The following is a 21749-nucleotide window of genomic DNA, read 5'->3' as shown; positions in this document are numbered from 1 at the left end:
GCTGAGAGGAGACCCAAGGGACCGGTAATGCAGCTTTTTGGTGCCTGCGGTTGCAGGGGGAAGATTCTGTCGACCCACGGGAGATTTCTTCGGAGCTTCTAGTGCAGAGAGGAGGCAGACTACCCCCACAGCATGCACCACCAGGAAAACAGTCGAGAAGGCGGCAGGATCAGCGTTACAGAGTTGCAGTAGTCGTCTTTGCTACTATGTTGCAGGTTTGCAGGCTTCCAGCGCGGTCAGCAGTCGATTCCTTGGCAGAAGGTGAAGAGAGAGATGCAGAGGAACTCGGATGAGCTCTTGCATTCGTTATCTAAAGTTTCCCCAGAGACAGAGACCCTAAATAGCCAGAAAAGAGGGTTTGGCTACTTAGGAGAGAGGATAGGCTACTAACACTTGAAGGAGCCTAACAGAAGGAGTCTCTGACGTCACCTGGTGGCACTGGCCACTCAGAGCAGTCCAGTGTGCCAGCAGCACCTCTGTTTCCAAGATGGCAGAGGTCTGGAGCACACTGGAGGAGCTCTGGACACCTCCCAGGGGAGGTGCAGGTCAGGGGAGTGGTCACTCCCCTTTCCTTTGTCCAGTTTCACGCCAGAGCAGGGGCTAAGGGGTCCCTGAACCGGTGTAGACTGGCTTATGCAGAAATGGGCACCATCTGTGCCCATGAAAGCATTTCCAGAGGCTGGGGGAGGCTACTCCTCCCCTGCCTTAACACCTTTTTCCAAAGGGAGAGGGTGTAACACCCTGTCTCTGAGGAAGGCCTTTGTTCTGCCTTCCTGGGTCAAGCCTGGCTGGACCCCAGGAGGGCAGAAACCTGTCTGAGGGGTTGGCAGCAGCAGCGGCTGCAGTGAAACCACTGAAAAGGCAGTTTGGCAGTACCCGGGTCTGTGCTAGAGACCCGTGGGATCATGGGATTGTGCCAGGATGGCATTGAGGGGGCAATTCCATGATCTTAGACATGTTACATGACCATATTCGGAGTTACCATTGTGAAGCTACACATAGGTAGTGACCTATGTGTAGTGCACGCGTGTAATGGTGTCCCCGCACTCACAAAGTCCGGGGAATTTGCCCTGAACCATGTGGGGGCACCTTGGCTAGTGCCAGGGTGCCCACACACTAAGTAACTTTGCACCTAACCTTTACCAGGTAAAGGTTAGACATATATGTGACTTATAAGTTACTTAAGTGCAGTGGTAAATGGCTGTGAAATAACGTGGACGTTATTTCACTCAGGCTGCAGTGGCAGGCCTGTGTAAGAATTGTCAGAGCTCCCTATTGGTGGCAAAATAAATGCTGCAGCCCATAGGGATCTCCTGGAACCCCAATACCCTGGGTACCTCAGTACCATATACTAGGGAATTATAAGGGTGTTCCAGTATGCCAATGTAAATTGATGAAATTGTTTACTAGCCTGTTAGTGACAATTTGGAAAGAAATGAGAGAGCATAACCACTGAGGTTCTGGATAGCAGAGCCTCAGTGAGACAGTTAGTCATAACACGGGTAACACATACAGGGCACACTTATGAGCACTGGGGCCCTGGCTGGCAGGGTCCCAGTGACACATACAACTAAAACAACATATATACAGTGAAAAATAGGGGTAACATGCCAGGCAAGATGGTACTTTCCTACAGTGTAAAATTGGGAGGCAGATGTAATGGATATTATTTTGACACTGGTTTGTTAATTGTCTACTTTGTGACAGTGTATCCTTGCTGTGTACTCAGTGATGGACTACTGCCTGTGAAAATAGTCTCCGAGCTAAAATAGACATTCAAATTATTAATGTATTAATGGTTTGTAGGAAGATTAGAGTTTAATGCTTTGTCTAGAAACCCTTGCTTGTGTGTTTTCTGTTCTATTTGGCAAATAGTCTGTTTTTTTTAATGTGTTTTGTGGTTGTGATAAACCGATTGTGAAGTTGAATCAAAGCTTGTTTAAGAACACCGGTTTACTTGGACGTCAGTAGGTGAGGGAGACCTACCCCTGGACAGACACCTACCTGGAGGAAGACTCCCTCTAAAAGCAAGCTTAGCTATCCGGATACATGGGAAAATCTTGGTAAACCTTATTGTCAATTAATCAGAATTTGTAGAGCATAGTACTCCCCCCCCCCAGGGGATATTTTGGCACTGGGGTTCTGAGGTCTTTGTCGAAGAGCTAAGTCTTGAGTTTCTTTCTGAAGTCCGCAAGGGAGGGTGCTCTTCAGAGGTGGAGGGGCAGATCGTTCGAGGTCTTGGCTGCGATGTAGGAGAAGCTGCGATGGCAACAATGGATTCAGGGTGTGTGTGCGAGTGCTAGTTAGGCTGAGCGCAGGTGTCTGGCGGGTTGGTGGAAATTCAGTTGCTGGTAGTTCTAGGCCGGTCCTTGATCGTGTAAGGCTTTGTAGGTGTGCGTGAGGGTCTTGAGTTGGCATCTTGTCTGGATCAGGAGCCAGTGGAGTTCTCTGAAGTGGTGGGGGTGTGATGTGAGCCTGGTTGGGGCGGTCCAGGACGAGTCTAGCTGTGTTCTGTATGGTCTGGAGCCTTCTGAGGAGTTTGGTGGAGATGCCGGCGTAGAGTGCATTGGCGTAGTCGAGGCGGCTGGTAATGCGTAATGGATGTCCTGGGGTTGACTGGGATCCATCTGAAGATTTTGTGGAGCACGTGGATGGTGTGGAGCAGGAGGTGGTGACTACGTTGATTTGTTGCTTCATGTTTAGTTCTCTATCAAAGGTGATGCTGAGGTTGCGTGCATGGTCTGTTAGCGTGGGAGTGAGTCTGAGTTCTGGCGGCCACCAGCTATGGATGGGCAAAACATGCTGTGCCTTTAGAAACCACAAGTGTCAAATACGTAAGAGCTGGACATGCACAGTGACGAGGTGACTAAATTAAGCCCAATTAAATGTAGGATAATTTATGTGTTTTAATGCAGATGATAATTTTTGCATTGCCTGTGCTATAATTGTCATACGTACTGCGTCGGCTGTCACAGATATACATAAAAAATTTGCTAAATGTCATACTTGCATGTCTGGTGTAAAACTGCCAGTGCAGCCTGTGACCGGCCAGGGCACCCAGGCCTGGCTCCTGGTACTTGAAGATAAATGGTGTCCCTTTATCTGAACACGTGAGAGTCCTGTGCGAGTCAAAAAGAGTGAACTCCTTCACTGAGGGCAAACAGCAGAGGAGCACAGGGAGCAGAAAAGTCATGGGGGCAGAGAAGATCACAGATGTCCTTGGGTAGGGAAAACAGGAAGTGAAGAGGAGACTGTGCACATATAGTCCTTCGCTGATAAAGACCTCCAGAGAAGAAGTGAAATAAACCCCAGAAGAGTCCTACGCTGTCATGCAATTCTGAATCAAAGGTCATGACCTCGGTTTCACGTGTCTTTTGTTATATATATATTTTTTTTTTTTACCAAACATGAAAAATATTATTACCAAGAAAATAAACCACTTAAAAATAGCATATTACAAATGCGCCAAAATGGAGTATGAATAGAGGAAGTATCACGATACTGCTATTTTTAGTGACCGTGCCAAGTGAGTACTTGGCAGAAGCAGTGTGTTACACCAGTTCTTATGTTTCCTGTAGTGAATGTGTGGAGTTAGCTGTGTGTTACACCAGTGTGTATCCTTTGTATATTTCCTACAGTGAGTTCTTGGTAGAAGCAGTTTGTTAGACCAGTGTGTATCCTCTGTGTATTCCACAGTGAGTGTGTGACACAACCAGTGTGTATCCTCTATATATCCCACAGTGAGTGCGTGACACAACCAGTGTGTTACACCAGTGAGTATCCTCTATATATTTCCTACAGTGAGTTCTTGGTGGAAGCAGTGTGTTACACCATTGTGTAATCTCTGTATATTTCCCACAGTGAGTGCTGGCAGAAGTAATATGTTACACCAATGAGTATCCCCTGTATGTTTCCTACAGCGAGTGCTTGTTGAAAGAAGTGGGTTACACCAATGCATAACCTCTTGTGTGTTTCCTACAGTGCATGTGTGATCGATGCAGTGTGTTACACCAATGCATAACTTTTTGAATATTTCCTACAATTCCTGTGTGGTCGAAGGAGTGTGTTACACCAATGCATAACCTCTTGACGGTTTCCTTTAGTGCACGTGTGATGGATGCAGTGTGTTACTCCAATGCATAACCTATTGTATATTCCCTACAGTGTGGGTGTGTGTGGTGGATGCAATATTACCAATGCATAACCTGTTGTATATTTCCTACAGCACGTGTTTGGTGGATGCAATGTTACCAATGCGTAACCTCTTCTATAGTTCCTACAGCGAGTGTGTGGTGGATGCAATGTTACCAATGCATAACCTCTTGTATATTTCCTACAGTGCGTGTGTGGTGGATGCAATGTTACCAATCTTCCTACAGCGCGTGTGTGGTGGATGCAATGTTACCAATGCATAACCTCTTCTATGCTTCCTACAGCGCGTGTGTGGTGGATGCAATGGTACCAATGCATAACCTCTTGTATATTTCCTACAGTGCGTGTGTGGTGGATGCAATGTTACCAATCTTCCTACAGCGCGTGTGTGGTGGATGCAATGTTACCAATGCATAACCTCTTCTATGCTTCCTACAGCGCGTGTGTGGTGGATGCAATGTTACCAATGCATAACCTCTTCTATGCTTCCTACAGCGCGTGTGTGGTGGATGCAATGTTACCAATGCATAACCTCTTCTATGCTTCCTACAGTGCGTGTGTGGTGGATGCAATGTTACCAATGCATAACCTCTTCTATGCTTCCTACAGCGTGTGTGTGGTGGATGCAATGTTACCAATCTTCCTACAGCGCGTGTGTGGTGGATGCAATGTTACCAATGCATAACCTCTTCTATGCTTCCTACAGTGCGTGTGTGGTGGATGCAATGTTACCAATGCATAACCTCTTCTATGCTTCCTACAGCGTGTGTGTGGTGGATGCAATGTTACCAATGCATAACCTCTTCTATGCTTCCTACAGTGCGTGTGTGGTGGATGCAATGTTACCAATGCATAACCTCTTTTATACTTCCTGCAGCACGTGTGTGGTGGATGCAATGTTACGATGCATAACCTGTTGTATATTTCCTAAAGTGCGTGTGTGGAGGAGGAAGCATTGTGTTACACTGGTTCATATCTGTATATTTCATGAAGGATGTGCTTGGTGGAAGCAAAGTTGTAAGAAATGTGATTATTATTTCCAGTGGTTGATAACCCAACATAAGAAATAATCACAGCTCTTGTCAGGGTGAAATCTCAAAGTCACAGAATTAACCTGAGCTTAACCCCCGGTAGCTACATCATAGAACAGACAGACTTACTTTAGGGCAATGTGTGAAATATTTATGCAATACTAAAACAGTAGTACAGTAAAAACACCAAGCAATAAAAATATTGAATATATATATGAATTAGGATGGTAGAATAAAATGTAATGAACAAAATGACAAAAATCCAATAAGGGAAACCGGAGATCTGACCTTTTTAAAGGTTTTTTTTTCTTTTTTTTTTTCCCTAAAGTAAAAATAACACCAAAACCACAAAGCCCCAATGATAGTCAATGGTTGGTGCAGACTGGGACCTATGCACAATTTGAGGCCAGCTGCGATGGAGCACAGGTCGGATAAGCCAACAATGTTTGTCCTGGTCAAAGATTTTTACCTTCTGACTTAGGCCCTGATTTAGATTTCGGCTGAAGATTTACTTCATCACCGTGACGGAGTATCCCATCCCCCTAAGTAGAAGTCAGGCCCTTAGTCTTTTAACTCCAGTCAACCACAGGAGTGCACATCTAAGGCCCCAGGAGCTCGTTGGAAGCGCTTGGGGCTTGATTTAGAGTTCGCTGGACGGGTTACTCTGCCACAACGTGACAGATTTCATGACCACCAAAATCTAAATCCCATTATATCCTAAGGAATGTAGATTTCAGCGGAAGGGTATCAGTAACAGTGGTGACAGAGTAACCCCTCTGCCAAACTCTAAATCAATCCCTGAGTCTCACAGGGTGTCAGACTGAGGTCAACAGCAGGGCCCAGTCCAAGTCCAGTTAACACTGGTCCGCTGGGTACTTCACGGAAAAACCTCTTGCAGCTTGTTGCTTCCCTGTAGCCACACAAGAGGTTATTCAACCGACCCTTGAAATCCACATCTTTGTCCTAGGTACAAAGGGAGCAGGTCCAGTCCTTCATGGCTCCTCTCCAGTCACAGGCAGCAGGTCCAGCTGTCTGTTGAGCTCAGATGAGCCCTTTCTGCATATTCAGGTCAGCCTGTTCTTTGCTCCTGGTAGGCATTTCATAACTTATCACAGAAATTCAAGGCTCAGCACATGGTGGACAACGCTAAAGAGCAAATCCAAATTAGCCTCTAGCAACATCAGGCAGGTAAGGGGTATGTTTCTAAAAGTTACTTTTCCTTAATATTTATTCAAAATCTGACTTTACCATTGAATTGTATTTTTAATAACTATCAAAAATAGTAGTTTAATTATTTGTCTAGCCTGTTCCTTTCCTGTGTTAGCAAGATCAGTATTTTAATATACTCCCTGGTATTCTCCATTTGTCAGCTACATGTGCCACAGTGAAATTAGTGTTTCCGGCCATGTCACTTTAGGGACACGGTAATATTAATTTTCTACATGTTCTGCTTTTAAATACAATGCATCCTACCTTATGGGCTACAAGGTTTTCATAGGGGTGACTTTCCAATATGTAAAAGGGAGGCTTTTACCTGTCAAACCCGGGTCACTCTGCAGGTTTACACTGCAGCAGTCAAGGTACACAGGTAGGCCTCTACCCATGCTTGCAGTGTCACTTCAGTGGATGACACAATAGGTGCTGCCGTCCACAAGTGACATTTTAACGTGCATGCCCTAGGAGCTCTTTTTAGGCTGTGTAGTAGGAACTTACCGACAAGTTAAATGTGTCAATCAGCAATGAGCCAAATTTACCATGGTTAAAGGAGGAGCATGGGTACTTTACTATTGGTTAGCAGGGGGTTAAGTGGAGAGAGTTCCAAAGCCAGCAAAAATCTAAGTTCCAGCAAAAGGCGAAAAATAAAGTGTGAATGCTCAGAAAAGGCGGATTTCCTAAAAGTGTGTTACCCTAGTGCATATCCTAGTTATATTTCCTACAGCGAGTGCTTGTCAGAAGTTCTTTGTTAAAATAGTGCATGTTCTTGTTGTATTTCCTGGAGTGAGTGAGTGCTACAAGCAGTGTGTTACACTAGTGCATATCCTCTGTATAGCTCCTGCAGCAAGTGCGTGGCACAAGCAGTGTGTTACACCTCTGCGTATCCTCTGTGTAGCTCCGACAGCAAGTGCGTGGCACAAGCAGTGTGTTGCCCTAGTGCATGTCCTCTGTGTATCTCCGACAGCAAGTGCGTGGCACAAGCAGTGTGTTACACCTCTGCGTATCTCCTACAGCAAGTGCGTGGCACAAGCCGTGTGTTACACCTCTGCGTATCCTCTGTGTATCTCCTACAGCAAGTGCGTGGCACAAGCTGTGTGTTGCCCTAGTGCATGTCCTCGTATATGTCTGGAAGAGTGCTTAGCGCGGTATGTGTGCAGGAATAATGTCCTCTTATTTCCCCCTCCAGGCGATGTCTCCGGACAGTAGAGTGTCCTTGGTCTCCAGCCTTTCCCAGCTCCTTCAGGACTATGGTGAGTGATGTTCGCTTGCAGAAATTGGGAACTTAGATTGTATATTCTGCGTCAGAAAAGTAGTTCCAGACTGTATGAAGTTGCTGTTTGCTTGTGATCCAGGATATGTGGCCTTTAAAGAGTGTTGTTTTTTTTGTTCTGTTTGCTCTGTGTATGTTTTGTTGTCTGGACTTTTTGATTAACATGATCTCTAGGCTTCTGCCATCCAAAAAACCCTGTTATTGAAAAGACCTTCTTCCATACAGGGTGCTAAGGTGTTATTCCTAGTGAGTAAAACATTTTTGTAATCTACAAATCTGTTATTGATACACTTTCAAAAATTGGTAGATTTTGTATTAAAATTCAGCTTTTAATGTAAATCCTACATTTACCTGAGCACCACAAACAGCAGTATCTGCATTGCCAGAGTAAGCAGGGGCAGTGCACTACATTATCACATTAGAAGTGTAACAAGGATCCTGGACAGTCTGGGGATGAAGCAGATCGTTGAGGGTCTCCAAAGGTTATTGTGTGGTCTGAGAAGAAATGCGAGCAATGGACTTTGCTTGTAATCTCCCTGCCACAAATGATTCACAGCACTTGTTGGACAGTACCGTGAAGCTAAAGGATGCTATTTACGATGGTGTCGGATGGAGCTGAAATGCGGATGTACCAAGACACTGACGCCACCGACAGCCAAAGCTGTTCAAGGATCCTCAAGAGTGGCCAAGGGACTCAGTCACTGCTGCTGTGCGGATGGAAACCCGCCCACATATCACCTACCAGAGTGCTGCGCATCCGTGCATTTCAAAGTGCGGAAACCGCTATTGGCTATTCAATCGTAGGCTTCACAGAAGCCTTTTTTGTCAATGGAGAAACCTCATTAGCTTAATGGCACCGGAACAACTCTTGGAAAAAGGGAATATTTCAGAATATGTAAGCAGTTATCCTCCATAATCAGGGAATTGTTGAAAAAGGGAAAACTTCCGGGGTGAGCACGATCTAGTGAACAGATTGATTGGCTGAAGGAGGACATTTTGTGCAGAGTATACGTATGGTCTTCATTTGCAGCCAAGGCACCGTAACACCTGTAGAAGGAACAGCATCAATAGTCACATTTGTGTTATCCACATTTATTGAAAGTTGGACACAGATCTTGTACAGGATTATGATGGATGCAAACAGAGTATGGACCATTTGTGAATGATGTGTAGGAAAATACCCTCTTTCTTGGCATGGGTACCCCCTTTTTCTGCCTGATGTGAGCGTGTTTGACTGTGTTCACTAGGATCCTGCTAACCAGGACCACAGTGATTATGCTCTCTCCGAAAACTCTGTATTAATTCCACAATTGGCACACTGGTGCCCCCATGTAAGCCCCTAGTATATGGTACAAAGGGCATTGGGGTTCCAGGGGATCCCTATGGCCTGCAGCAGTTATTCTTCTCCCGAAAGGGAGCCATACAAAGGGTTCTGCAGGCCTGCCATTGCAGTCTGCATGAACCGAGTGCATGCACCCGTTTTCAGTATAGGTCACTGCACCAGGTCACTATAAGTCACCCCTGTGGTAGGTCTTCTCAGCCCAGAGGTCAGGGTGCATGTACCTGTTTGTGAGGGCACCCCTGCACTAGCAGATGGTGCCCCTACAAACTCTAGACCCATTTACCTGGACTTTGTGAGTGCAGGGATGCCATTTTACTCATGTACTGGACATAGCTCACTACCTATGTCCAGCTACATAATGGTAACTCCGAACATAGGCATGTTTGGTATCAAACATGTTGGAATCATACCCCAATACTTTTTCCAAGTACCTGTTGTATGATTCTATGCACTCTGGGTCTCCTTAGAGGACCCTCAGTATTGCAATTTCAGCCTTCTGAGGTTTTCCAGGTAGCCCCAGCAGCTACCACCTCAGACAGGTTTCTTCCCTCTGTTTGCTTGAGCAGCTCAAGCCCAGAAGAGCAGAACAAAGGATTTCCTTTGGAAGAGGGGTGTTACACCCTCTCCCTTTGGAAATAGGTGTTACTGGATTTTTTTTGGGGGGGGAGGGTAGCCTCCCCAATCCACTGGTATGCTTTGGTTTATGCACAGAGGGCAACAAATGTGCCCTTCAGTCTACATTGGTCCAGGGACCTCCAGTCCCTGCTCTGGCTCAAAACTGGACAATGGAAAGGGGAGTGACCACTCCCCTGTCCATCACCACCCCAGGGGTGGTGCCCAGATCTCCTGCAGAGAGGCTCTGGGTTTTGCCATCTTGGATTCAAGGTTGGCAGGGAACTCTGGGAGCATCTGAGTGGCCAGGCCAGGCAGGTGCCATCAGAGCCCCCTCCTGATAGGAAGTTATCTAGCAGGGTGACCAATCCCCCCCCCCATTCAGTGCTATTTAGGGCCTCTCCTTTGGGTGGTTCCTCAGATTCGTTTTGCAAGATTCCAGAAGGATTCCTGTGCACCCCTTACTTCGACTTCAGACCAAAGAACCCTCATCTGGACTCTCCAGGAACCGACAATCTGCAACAAAAACAAAGACTTTGCCTGCAACATTGTTTCTCTGGCTCCTTCCAGCTTCTGCAACATTTCCTCAGCTGTGCATCCTCTGAGGGCAGCCTGCCTTCAGTCTGCACAGGAAAGAAGAAGGAATCTCCCTTGGAGTGAAGGAGTCCCTCCCCTGCATCTGCAGGCACCAACAGCATAGACTACTGGCTGCGTGGATTCCTTCTCCTGCTGATCTGTGGGGATTCTGCAACACGGGTGGTGGTCGGAAGTGGTCTAGATGGTCCTCCCTACCAGCTGCCCAACTTGGGTAGAGGTAAACCCTTGCCTTCCTGCGCAGGACAGTACTCCAGTGCACTGCGTCATTTGCAGCTGCCAAGGCTTGTTGACACTTCTTCCAAGGGGTCTTCAGTCTTTGGGTAACTCCAGCCCCCAGCACTCCTTTCTGCGACTCATAGCTCCCTGAGTGACTCTCCTGCAGCGTGGGACTCCTTTTCATAGTGGTGCATGGGCTCCATTTACACCTTTTCTGTCCCTGTCCTGTGGGACACCTGTGCATGCTGCCTGTGCTTCTGTGGGCACTCTGCGATGCTGAGGGCCCCCTTGGACTCTCCTCTCTCCTGGGTTGAGTCCTCCTGGGCCTTGCTGGTTCCCAGCAGCACCATTCTCCGCCAACCGTGAGTTTTGCCTGTGCCAGGGATTGTTGGAGGAATTGGGACACGCAAACCCTACTGCAATCGTCCTTCTGGTGTGGGACCTCACCTGCATCCGCCAGGAACTCGACTCTGACTCCAGGGTTGCAGTGCTGACTCTTCTTCTTCACCGTCAACCATCTCTTGCTATCCTCAGCTTGGTGGGTAGGGGCGCCTACCCCCACTGAACTCTGCTGTGTCTTCTGGGCTTGGTCCCCTCTTTCCACAGGTTTCCTCTTCAGGAATCCACCATTGGTTTCTTGCAGTCATCTCTGGGTTTTGCAATTCTCTTCTTTTCTTCTAAGTGGGTGTTCTGGGGAAATGTCAGTAATTTTACTCCTGCTTTCCTGGTTGCCGGGGGGTGTTGTGGTACTTACCTTTGTGCTTTGCTGGTACCCCCAGCGACCCTCTACACACTTCACTTACCTGGGTGGGGGTGACACTCTCTCATTCAGTTTTTTTTCTTCTAGTATATGATTTGTGCCCCCTCCCCCCCCCCCCCCCCCTCCCCAGCTCCACTACTCTCTATTGTGTTTTATAATAGTTGCACTGTTTTCTAACTATACTTTTGCCTATTTCTGACAACTGGTGTATATATCTTGTGTATTACTTAACTCCAGTTGGGGTATTGCCTCTAGCATTTTTTTTTTTGTTTTGTAACACTGAGTGTATTTTTTCTTGTGTGTATAAGTACTGTGTGACTACAGTGGTACTGCATGAGCTTTGCATGTCTCCTAGATAAGCCTTGACTACTCATCCACAGCTACCCCTAGTGAGCCTGGCTTCTAAACGCTGACTACATTTCACTAATAAGGGATAACTGGACCTGGTATAAGGTGTAAGTACCTTAGGTACCCACCACACACCAGGTCAGCCTCCTACACGGGTGGCAAAGGTTTCATGCTATGGGTCAGAAGCATTTTCCACTCACCAAAAATAGCTAACATGGGCAGCAGGCTGCTCACAGGTCTTACTGATGCAGTTGCTGGGGTTTTCGTCGGTGCTTTAGAATTTGCTAAGGATGATGGGGAAAACTAATTCTAGATAGTCTGCTGCTAACACTGTGTTGCTTTAACTGGGGCCATCTTGTATAACGAAGAGATGACCTGGGATGTGAAGGAGTTGTACGCTTTTGTCAGTTGGAAATACAAAAAAAAGCTGCACTGAAAGGAGCTGAATCAGCCTTTTCAAATAAATTTGGGCCAAATTCAAAGGCAGCTCTTTACGAGGAGTGGGCTTTAGAATGCAGAACTCAATTAAAAATTCAATCTTTTCACGGTAAGACAAAAGGGGGCAAAATAATATCAAAAGTATTTTAGATGATCAAGCATGTGGCAGTCAATATGTCACACCCAAAACCACACACTGGAGTCCAAAAACTCTAAAGGGCAACTGTAAGCCTGGTTGAGGAATCTACTGGTTTTCAGCCCGAAAGTTACTCTTCAGCAGTAATTATGGTACTGGAAGGCAAATAAAAGTAGAACTTGTGTCTCTAGTGTTCCAACAAGGTTTGATGTAACCAGGAGAAAAATAAGCTAAAAGAAATTTGAAGGGGGCATTTGGCACTAGTTCATAGTTGGCAGCTCAATGTTACTCCAACATTAGCAGTGGCAAACTTCCTTTGTGTGCTCCTGGTCGATCATTGTTTTAAAGATGGCAACACAGAGAGCCTTCGGAAGCTGGGACGGGCTGTACTTGTAGCCTGGCTTCTGAAATCAAACTGACACCAAGATGATGGTCTTGGACTAGATCATGGCACTCACATGTATAGTTAGGAGAGAAAGAGCATTAAAGCGATTGACCTGAGGTAGTTTACAGAATACCGTACAAGCAGTGGAAGGCTTGATTAGTCTGGACAGCTTGCAGTGAGAACAGTTACCAGAACCAAGATTCTGGTCTCCTTCACCGTAATCGATCCAGAATGCTAGATGGGCAAATGCGAGGAGTTGAAGACCCAAACAAATCTCGTGTCTAACCACAATGCAGGATGAGAAGGGTGGTGGTTTTGTCCTTGAAATCTGTAGGGCTCAAACAGGCTTACTTTGGGGGTGCCCTCGGCATGCAAGTGGTGGAACAAGCTGGGTGCATCTGCAATGAAGCTGCACAGAACTGGTCTTTGAATGGTTAAGAAAGGAGGAGGGGCAGTGCCAGATGAACACAAAGTTGGCTTCACTCTTCAGAAAGAAAATGAAGAGGTCTTCAAAGGTAATGAGTAACAGCAAAAGGAGACAAACCAGGAGCAACTACAACTTCTAGTTTGTGAGTAGCAAAGGCACAACCACATCGGAGTTTGGCACTTTAAATTTTTTAATGTCTGAAATTGTTTTTTCAAAAAGCACCTGGGTTATTGATGGATAGCAGAGTATCTACATACTCTGCTTGATAACAATGTGCTACTTTGTTATGCTAAAAAGTGCGCTTAAACGTTCAGACGACCTAGACCAGCTTCTGTACTACAGACTGAGGGCAGTGTGCTGTGCGGCCTTTCCATCCTTTATAACTTAACATAAGCGATGTGCTACACCGTTGGTACTTCTCACCTTCACCTCAAACAAACACATCATCGCAAAACTTTACACTACCGCACAAACTAGCACCCCCCCCTCATTCTCTGCATTACGGCGAAGTGGGAATCATATCACCAAACCCCACTTTCAGACACTTATGCATACTACTCCTCCTGGGGCATAGGCCATAAACCAGGACTCTCCAGTCATCTCTGTTCTGTATTTTTCCTTCAGTCTGGTCCAGGTGTAACACATCTCCTTGCAGTCAGCCTTACAGCTTTGGTGCCAGATATTTCCTGGCCTTCCTCTTTCCTTTTACCCTTGAGAGTTTTAGCTCAGGACTTGCTTGGTGTTTGATGCAGGCTTGTGGAGGGTGTGACCTCTCCAGCCCAAACGTCTTCTCATGATTTCTTAATGAGTAGGGAGTTGGAAAGTCTTCTGGCACATGTTGGTTTGGCTAATTGTGTGTGGCCAGCGCATTTGGAGGATTTTCCTCAGGCAGGTGTTGATGAAGGTCTGGGCATTTGTTGGTGGTGGTCACTGTTGTCCTCCAAGTTTCTGTTCCTTACAAAAGGACCGATTTTATGTTGGTGTTAAAAAGCCTGATCCTGGTTTGCGGCGTTAGGTCATTGGAAGTCCAGATCTACTCTAGTTGAATGAAGGCAGCCCTTGCTTTGATTATTCTTGGCTTGATGTGTGCGTCTGTGCCTCCTTACTTGTCTACAACACTGCCCAGGTAGGTAAAGGCCTCAAACTCTTCCAATGTATCGCTTGCAAATGTGATTGCAGTTGTGGTGGCCGTGTTAGCCTTCAGGATCTTGGTTTTTTACTTGTGGCTGTTGAGGCCAAGTTGTGCTGATGTGGCTGCCAAATTGTCAGTCTTCTCTTGCATCTGCAGATGGAAACTAGGGCCAGTTCGCCTGCAATGTCAAAGTCTTCGAGCTGTGTCCAGGGTTTCCACTGGATCCCATTTCTTCTTGCTTTGGATGACTTCATGATCCACTCTGTGGCCAACATGAAGAGCATCACCTTGTCATGGCCAGGCTAAAGCTGAAGAAAGCATGGGTGGAATTGAAAAGCCAGTGATATAACACCACCCTTCTCAAAGATGCAATAGGTTTTTCCTTCTAAAACAGTAAGTGCCAAAGGCTAATGACGATCAGTGGCTCGGGGTGAGCCTTCAGCCTAGCTTGTGCCCGATAGCCCCAGTCCCTGCTCCTAATTCATCTGTTTCAACGGTGACCCCAGCAACCATTAGGGAGGTCTGTCTCGCAAGAGTGTCAGTCTGCTGCACAGGTTCCCAAGCTACTGGTGATTAACCTTCCCCTGCATGTTGCCCATATAGTGTTGTCCTTGCTGGTGTCCCCTCAGTGCCCAATTTCCCTCAGGAGTCAACCTTTCAGCTTCATAATAAGGTGTGTCACTGGTTAGTTAACCATTCCAACTTTGATGTGCAAGACTATGGAAATATTTTATTGGCTCGCCAAGTCGCCTGGGTTGGACCTTCCACCAAGTCTATCCAAGGAGCTTGAATTATTGTTAATTTTAGGTACCCTCTAATTGCGGAAAACTCTTTGCCCCAGAATTTTCAGACCTTTACCATGACTGGTGATGTTGGATTTTTGCCTCTTGGTTTTTTCTGAAGGCCCTCCGACCCTCAAATGCATACAGTTTTATCTTTGACCCTTTCAGTATCAAAAACTCATGTTGATATTAATGTTTGTAATAAGGAATTTGAACCGTTAACAGACCTTAACGGGCTAAATTGACGGTATATGGGCCCTCAGAAATTAATTCTAAGTATTAAAGATAGGGAAATAAATTGGGGTAATTTTAGCGGGATTGTTTTACATTCTAACACAAACTCATACCCCCATGCTCCCGTTGAGTTGGATACAGCTAAAACTCCCCTACCTTCACAATGTAATATTTCCTTTGGTAGGCTGAGTGAGGTGCATGTTGACGGCCCAAGCAATGATCAGCATTTAGCTCTGCTTAGTTGGAATGTGGCTGGCCTTAAAAGTAAAATCTCCAACCCAGAATGGCTTTCTTTCATTGATAATTTTGATTTTGTTGTTCATCAGGAAACTCTAGGATGTTTATTCAGTTGTCTGTAATGGTTTTTCCTGTTTTTCTTGTCCAGCTGTTGCCTCTCCGCAAGGGAGAGCCAGTGGAGGTCTTTGCATCTGGGTCAAGCTTAATCTCAGAATAAAAGTTTCAGTCATGGATACGGGTAGTTCCACTTATCAGGCCTTGTTCATCCGGGACTGTAAGAGTTCTTATAGCTTGTACTTAATGAATTTTTAGAATAACGATTTTTCTAACCCCTATAGTAATTTATTTTGTTTTAGTGCAGATTTAAAGTCACAAGGAAAGAATTGTATTTCTCAATCTCGAATTGTAATTTGTGGGGATTTCAATGCAAAAATGGGTATTGAAATAACAGAGCCTTGTTTTAAGAGCTTGGCTTTGGAAGTTGCCCCACGGGAATTGAGGGGTCTGAATTTGAGGGATTCAGTGGTGCAGTTGGACCTGGTAGTTGTAGTTAACTATTTTCAGGGCTCTTGTTTGGGTAAGCCAACGTACAGTGGTGTGTAAACAGCGAGTGATTGAAACCCAATGGAGCGATCATAATGCCCTTTGTGTCGAAGGTGTGTCTCCTTTTGACAGGGATAACAGACCAGGACTGTGTGATAGTATTAACAAACACAAAAACAACAAGTAATGGACGGAATGCCGAACATTGTCAAACATTCACCCCCAGTCATAGATCTGGGTTTAATCCATCGTTCTTTTGCTCACCATGCCACCCCAGTTTGGACCCAGCCATATGCAAATCAGTCTTGACCCTGTTCCTCATGGGAACAGTCCAGACCGAACTGCCAAGCCAGGTCCTCACTGGACCGGAAACAAGCATCCTGGGACCGGTTTCAGGGTTTCACCCCTCATCAGCCAGGCTAGCTTGAATCCAGTGGCATGGGAAGCACGGGACCCACGTCTGGGCATACCCTTCCCACTTAGGGCGACAAAGCAAAAACAACAAGTAATGGACGGAATGCCGAACATTGTCAAACATTCACCCCCAGTCATAGATCTGGGTTTAATCCATCGTTCTTTTGCTCACCATGCCACCCCAGTTTGGACCCAGCCATATGCAAATCAGTCTTGACCCTGTTCCTCATGGGAACAGTCCAGACCGAACTGCCAAGCCAGGTCCTCACTGGACCGGAAACAAGCATCCTGGGACCAGTTTCAGGGTTTCACCCCTCATCAGCCAGGCTAGCTTGAATCCAGTGGCATGGGAAGCACAGGACCCACGTCTGGGCATACCCTTCCCACTTAGGGCGACAAAGCAAAAACAACAAGTAATGGACGGAATGCCGAACATTGTCAAACATTCACCCCCAGTCATAGATCTGGGTTTAATCCATCGTTCTTTTGCTCACCATGCCACCCCACCATGGGGAACAGGGTCAAGACTGATTTGCATATGGCTGGGTCCAAACTGGAATGGCTTCGGCAGCAAAAAAACGATGGATTAAACCCAGATCTGTGACTGGGGGTGAATGTTTGACAATGTTCAGCATTCCATCCATCACTTGTTGTTTTTAGTATTAACAAACACACCAGCGACGTCTAAGGGTAGAGTGGCTCCTTAAAGATCCTGCAGTAACTTGAAATGGCCTCCTCAAAGGAAACCTCCGGATTGTGTGTGTGTTTTTTTTTTTTTTTTTTGGGCTGTCTAGAAGAAGGGTCCAGTGACTAGCTATGTGCCAGCTATCAGCAATTATGTAACATTGTCAAGAACATTTTATTGAAACCTCTTAAACCCAAGTCAGAACACCCCTGCTGGTTTGATGCGAAATGCTCAGCCACCAATCGCTGCCTGAGGAAGGCGTTAGCTGGGTCTCCCAGGGATGAAAAAGCAGTTCAGGAGGCTAGAAAGCTGTTTAAAGCAGCCATCAAAGAAAAGAAGTGTTTCCTGTTTAGATAAGATTGGGAAATGCTTGAAATGGCCGCTGCACATAATAGCAGCAAGGTATTTTGGAGGACAGAAAAATAGGCTCTGTCAGAGAGATGCCCCTCCACCTAACCTTTTGAGCAGTAATATTTCAGGGCAGGCCTGGGCAACGCATTTAACTGATGTATATTAAAAAACAGACGGACAGAGTGTGGGATTGCTCTGCAACAGTCTCTTGCCTGCTCAAATTCATTGCAAGTTACCGTGCAAGAGGTTGAGGCTGCTATTCATGCGAGTGCTGGCGGCATGGCGCCGGGCCTGGACTCGATCCCCGTGGATTTATTCAGATGTAACTCTGATCTGTGGGGACCCCTACTTATGAATTTATTTAATAACCCTTTGTGTAATAGGATTCCCGTGTCTTGGTTCCTTTTTATAATTGCCCCATTTTTTGAAAAAGGAGATAGGGGCTCACCCAAATGCTATAGGCCTGTATCCTTGGCTGATACCTCTGTTAAAATCTTGGGGAGGGCTAATTTTAGCTGCTTGCAATTATGTGCTACAGAGAATGAAATACTATCCCCTTGTCGGTGTGGCTTTCGTCCAGGGCTCGGCACAGTGGAGCAGTGTTGAATTTACATCTGTATTACACTGTCAACAAGCGCTGCCCACTGTACCTGTCTTTCATGGACCTGTCAAACGCTTCTGATAATGTGAATAGAAGCGAGCTGTGGCTGATGCTAATTAAATTAGGCGTAGATGTTGCCCTAGTTAACTCTCTGCATGGCCTTCATGAAAATCTGGGTGCTAGGGTGCGATGGAGCCAGTGTGGTAAACTGTCCAATATGTTCCCTTTAGCGGGCGCCCGCCGGCCCAGCGGGAAAGTCTGAATGGCCCCTGCGGTCTTTTGACCGCGGAGCGGGCAGGTGGCGTTTTAAGTTTGGCGGGCGGCAAACTTGGAATGACCCCCTTAGTGTGTTGTGTTTTTTTATTTTTTTATTCTTTATTAGAGAGATCCAGCAGTCCAAGAAAGGAGGTACAGCTACATAGCCAATTTGAATACACAGTCATGGTTTTAGTGAGGGATAGATAAGAGCAACAACTATTTTAAAACAGTGTGTTGGGGGGAACTTAGTGTGTTTTAATGATGGGAACAATTTGTGGGGTGGCTTGCTGCCCCCTTTTCTTTGCAGTGGTAGGGCAGAACAATCTTTGCTGCATTTTATGTTTGTTTTGTAACGTTTATTTTGGTTTTTTACAGTTTTGCCTCAAACCTTTATTAAGAAGGTTAGCTTTTCGGAAAAGTAAAGTGGCCTTAGTTTTTCTTCAAATGTGACAAAGCCCTGACATCTGCTTTAGAGTGTGTTTCTTCCTAAAGCTGGCTATCCGCAGTAGAAAATCAACGGGGCAGTTAGCCGTGCAGACATCAGCTTGGGGTGGTCAGCTCCATATCATTTTAATGTTGTTTTTATGAGAAGGATTTTATTTTAAAGGCTTAATATAAAAAGAATTGTGACTGCTAAGATGTTTTATTGTATTGTTTATTGTCTGCTTTTATGGTCTTTTCTACGTTCGAATAAAGACTATTGGAATTGGACTTGGTGATTCATTTATGCCTGTGCATCTGGTTACCCACATCAAGCTGACCACAGCATATAGAGGTCTGTTGATGCACTGTTTGGTCTCTTAGCAAGTGTTCTTAGAACATGCATCCAGTCCACACTGTTCTTTCACAACCGATCACCCTCCTGTCCATTTCCTGATCCTCATTTTCTTCTTTAAAAGACTCATTGTGTCAAAGTTTTTTTAAGGAGCCTTATCTCTCACTTATAATGGATGTGAGTTCAGAGCACTGGATGCTTCTGGAAAGTGATGTAGAACTGGTTGTGTAAAGAACATCTTGATATTCTGTGCCACTAACATGGTCTCAAGGTGCGAGAAGGCACACAGGTCCATTGCTTGAAGAAAATGATACCTTAGGTTTCATGTCATGTTTTCTGCTTCTGGCTCCTCCATTCCTTTCATTATTGGGTTTGTAATTTAATGTGACACCTCTGGACACACAGTGGACTGTTTCATCCTTTCACTTCTCTTTACAGGTCACTTAGTTGTGGATGGCACGAACACCCTGACGCTGCTCACCCCTGTCCTTCAGCACCTGACCCAGCTCTTCGAGCAGCACCTCCTGCCGCGCACCCAGACCCATGGCTTCATAGCACTACCTTCGCACCCCGCTGACTCCGCTGCCATTCTGCAGGCGCAATTCCTCTTCGATGTGTTGCAGAAAACCCCTTCCTTAAAGGTCTGGTGAACCGGTGGGGGCTTGAAGAGTTGTCTGGGAAGGAAGGGTGGTTTGGATGGGTGGTTTGGATGGGTTTGAAGTGTGGGAACGAGGGAACGGAGTTTTTAAATCCGGCTCCCAAGAATGATACGCTTGAGGTCTGGCAGCTGTTTAAGAAGTCCATAGATAGATAGATAGATCTTCCCTCACACCCAACATTGACGCTCCTCAACATGAAGAGAAATCCTTCATGGCTGATGACCATTCAGACAAGATAGCCTGACCTTGGAATATGTGACCTTTCGGGAGGAAGAGAGCACAGGCAGGGAAAAATAGCATCACAATGGGAGCAGGGGAGGCGGAAGGAGAATTAAAGGAGCACAAGTGAGAGAAGGTGTGAAAGTGAGCCCAACGGAGATAAAGGGAATAAGGGTCTAGAGATCAGAAAGAAGGGAAAAGGAGAATGTAAAAACACCGGGGAGAGAAGGCATACAAGGGATCACAGTGGAGAGGAAAGTGAGTTGTAAAGATCGTAAAGAAGAGACAATGAGGCTTAAAAAATTCACACAGGAAGAAGAATAGTGGCACATATAGAGCACACGTGATGAAAAAGTCAGTGTAAAAGGCGTATACAAGAAATGAGCACTGGCAAAGCCAATGGGTCTCACCTTTAAAATAAAATGGCTGAGCTGTTGGCTTTGGTGGTGCCTGTCTGCATTGCCATTCACAAAAAGGAAAATTCCAAAGTAGCCTCTGATTCCTCCAAGGCATATGCTGATGTGTTGGCAGCCACCTTGACATGGCATATTGTTTTCTTTATGACAAAATGCTTTTCGGGTTGGACATCAGCGTGTCACCAGGCATGCATACCAAGGCGAGTTTTGCGACCATCTTGGAGTGTTGTTTCTAGTAAGAACAAAATGACAGTACGGCTGCCAATGTGTGCACATGGATGATGTACCTGCAATCACTATAGCATTTTATTTAAACTTTAGTTTACCATTCCAAGGTGGTCTTCATTAATTTTCAAACGCTAAATAAAAAATAAAAATATATATACCTTCAGTGCTATGCAAAGCAAAAGGTGCAAGTGGCTCCTTAGCAGTGTGAGCTACAGAACACTCACATGATCAAATTGTTAATTAAAATTAAAAAAAAAAGTTTACAATGCAACGGGGTGTGGCAGTGAAGCACCAGGTAAACTTGGTGTCAGCAGAAGGTGAGTGCAGAGCTGATGATGGTCTTTCCTGCTCCCTCCAGGCTGCAGGAGAAGGGTGGATGGCCCAGCTCTCTGTGGGTTGGGGGACAGTTTTCTTGTTTTCTGAATCACAATCGGGAGAGAGTCCACCTCGAGTCATCTAGGGTGGGCCACTGGAAATAGGGGAAAGACCTTTGTCGTGAAGGAACTCTCACTCGCTGCAGGTTATCCAGGGACTTGCTTCGTCACCGAGTTCTTCACGACTATCTGAGGGTCAGGGCATGCTGCGACCACTTTCCTTGCAAGGGAGCACTATTTCATGAAAAAGGTTGTCTGATCTATAAGAGTAATCTTTAAAATTGTCTAGGGGGTGCCCAGGTCAGTATTTAATCACAGATACATCTGGCAAGCTTACAAACTGGGGAAAGTGGGTAAGAAGGAGTTACTATCACTCCTTGGCCCTCAAGTGATCAACTAGTTTCTGCCACGTTCCTCAATCCAGTGGCTTTCATCCGGATGAGTATGTCCCTATTACTACCCATTTGGGAAAGGGTGGCTGGTTATTTGTTTAATCATTCATACCATGCCTCACACATACACGGTACACTTCCTCAATAACCGTTCTTAGAAGTGGGTCCACTTATTTAGTGGATGCCTGGCACCCAAAGGGATCTCCGGAGGGTAGTGTGCCCAGTAGTCACACAGTGATGATGGATCCCCGCTCAGTCCAAAACCTATTCACCTTCTCCGAAGCTTGCATGTTTAAAACATTTTTTTTTTAAAGTGGTATTTTTATACTCTGGAAAAGTAAAAAAAAAAAAAACAATGTACGTTTGCCATTTTTAATTGGCCCACCCGCTGGACCCTTGAGCCCAGCACATTTGAGTTATTTTTTAAATATGTGGGAGGAGATCTTACGTAAGCTTTCCTAGCCAACTACTGGCCCCTGAGGCCCTGTCCCCTGGGCTTGACGATATTTATGTATTTTTT

General features: G+C 45.8%; 1 protein-coding gene across 2 annotated transcripts in view; it reads left to right on the top strand.

The window, feature by feature from the left end:
- STK11IP (serine/threonine kinase 11 interacting protein) overlaps window positions 1-21749 on the top strand; it is a 214385-nt gene that overhangs the window by 13391 nt on the left and 179245 nt on the right. For both annotated transcript variants that reach the window (XM_069227211.1, XM_069227210.1), the window contains 2 exons: window positions 7585-7648; window positions 19380-19582. In XM_069227211.1, the coding sequence (XP_069083312.1) occupies window positions 7588-7648; window positions 19380-19582 (264 nt within the window). In that variant the 5' untranslated portion in view covers window positions 7585-7587. The remainder of the gene's footprint in view (window positions 1-7584; window positions 7649-19379; window positions 19583-21749) is intronic.

This window comes from Pleurodeles waltl, chromosome 3_2, assembly GCF_031143425.1.
Source record: "Pleurodeles waltl isolate 20211129_DDA chromosome 3_2, aPleWal1.hap1.20221129, whole genome shotgun sequence".
Taxonomy (NCBI): Eukaryota; Metazoa; Chordata; class Amphibia; order Caudata; family Salamandridae; genus Pleurodeles; species Pleurodeles waltl.
The sequence above is the reverse complement of the archived record's forward strand: the minus strand, read 5'-3'. Positions and strand labels throughout refer to the sequence as shown.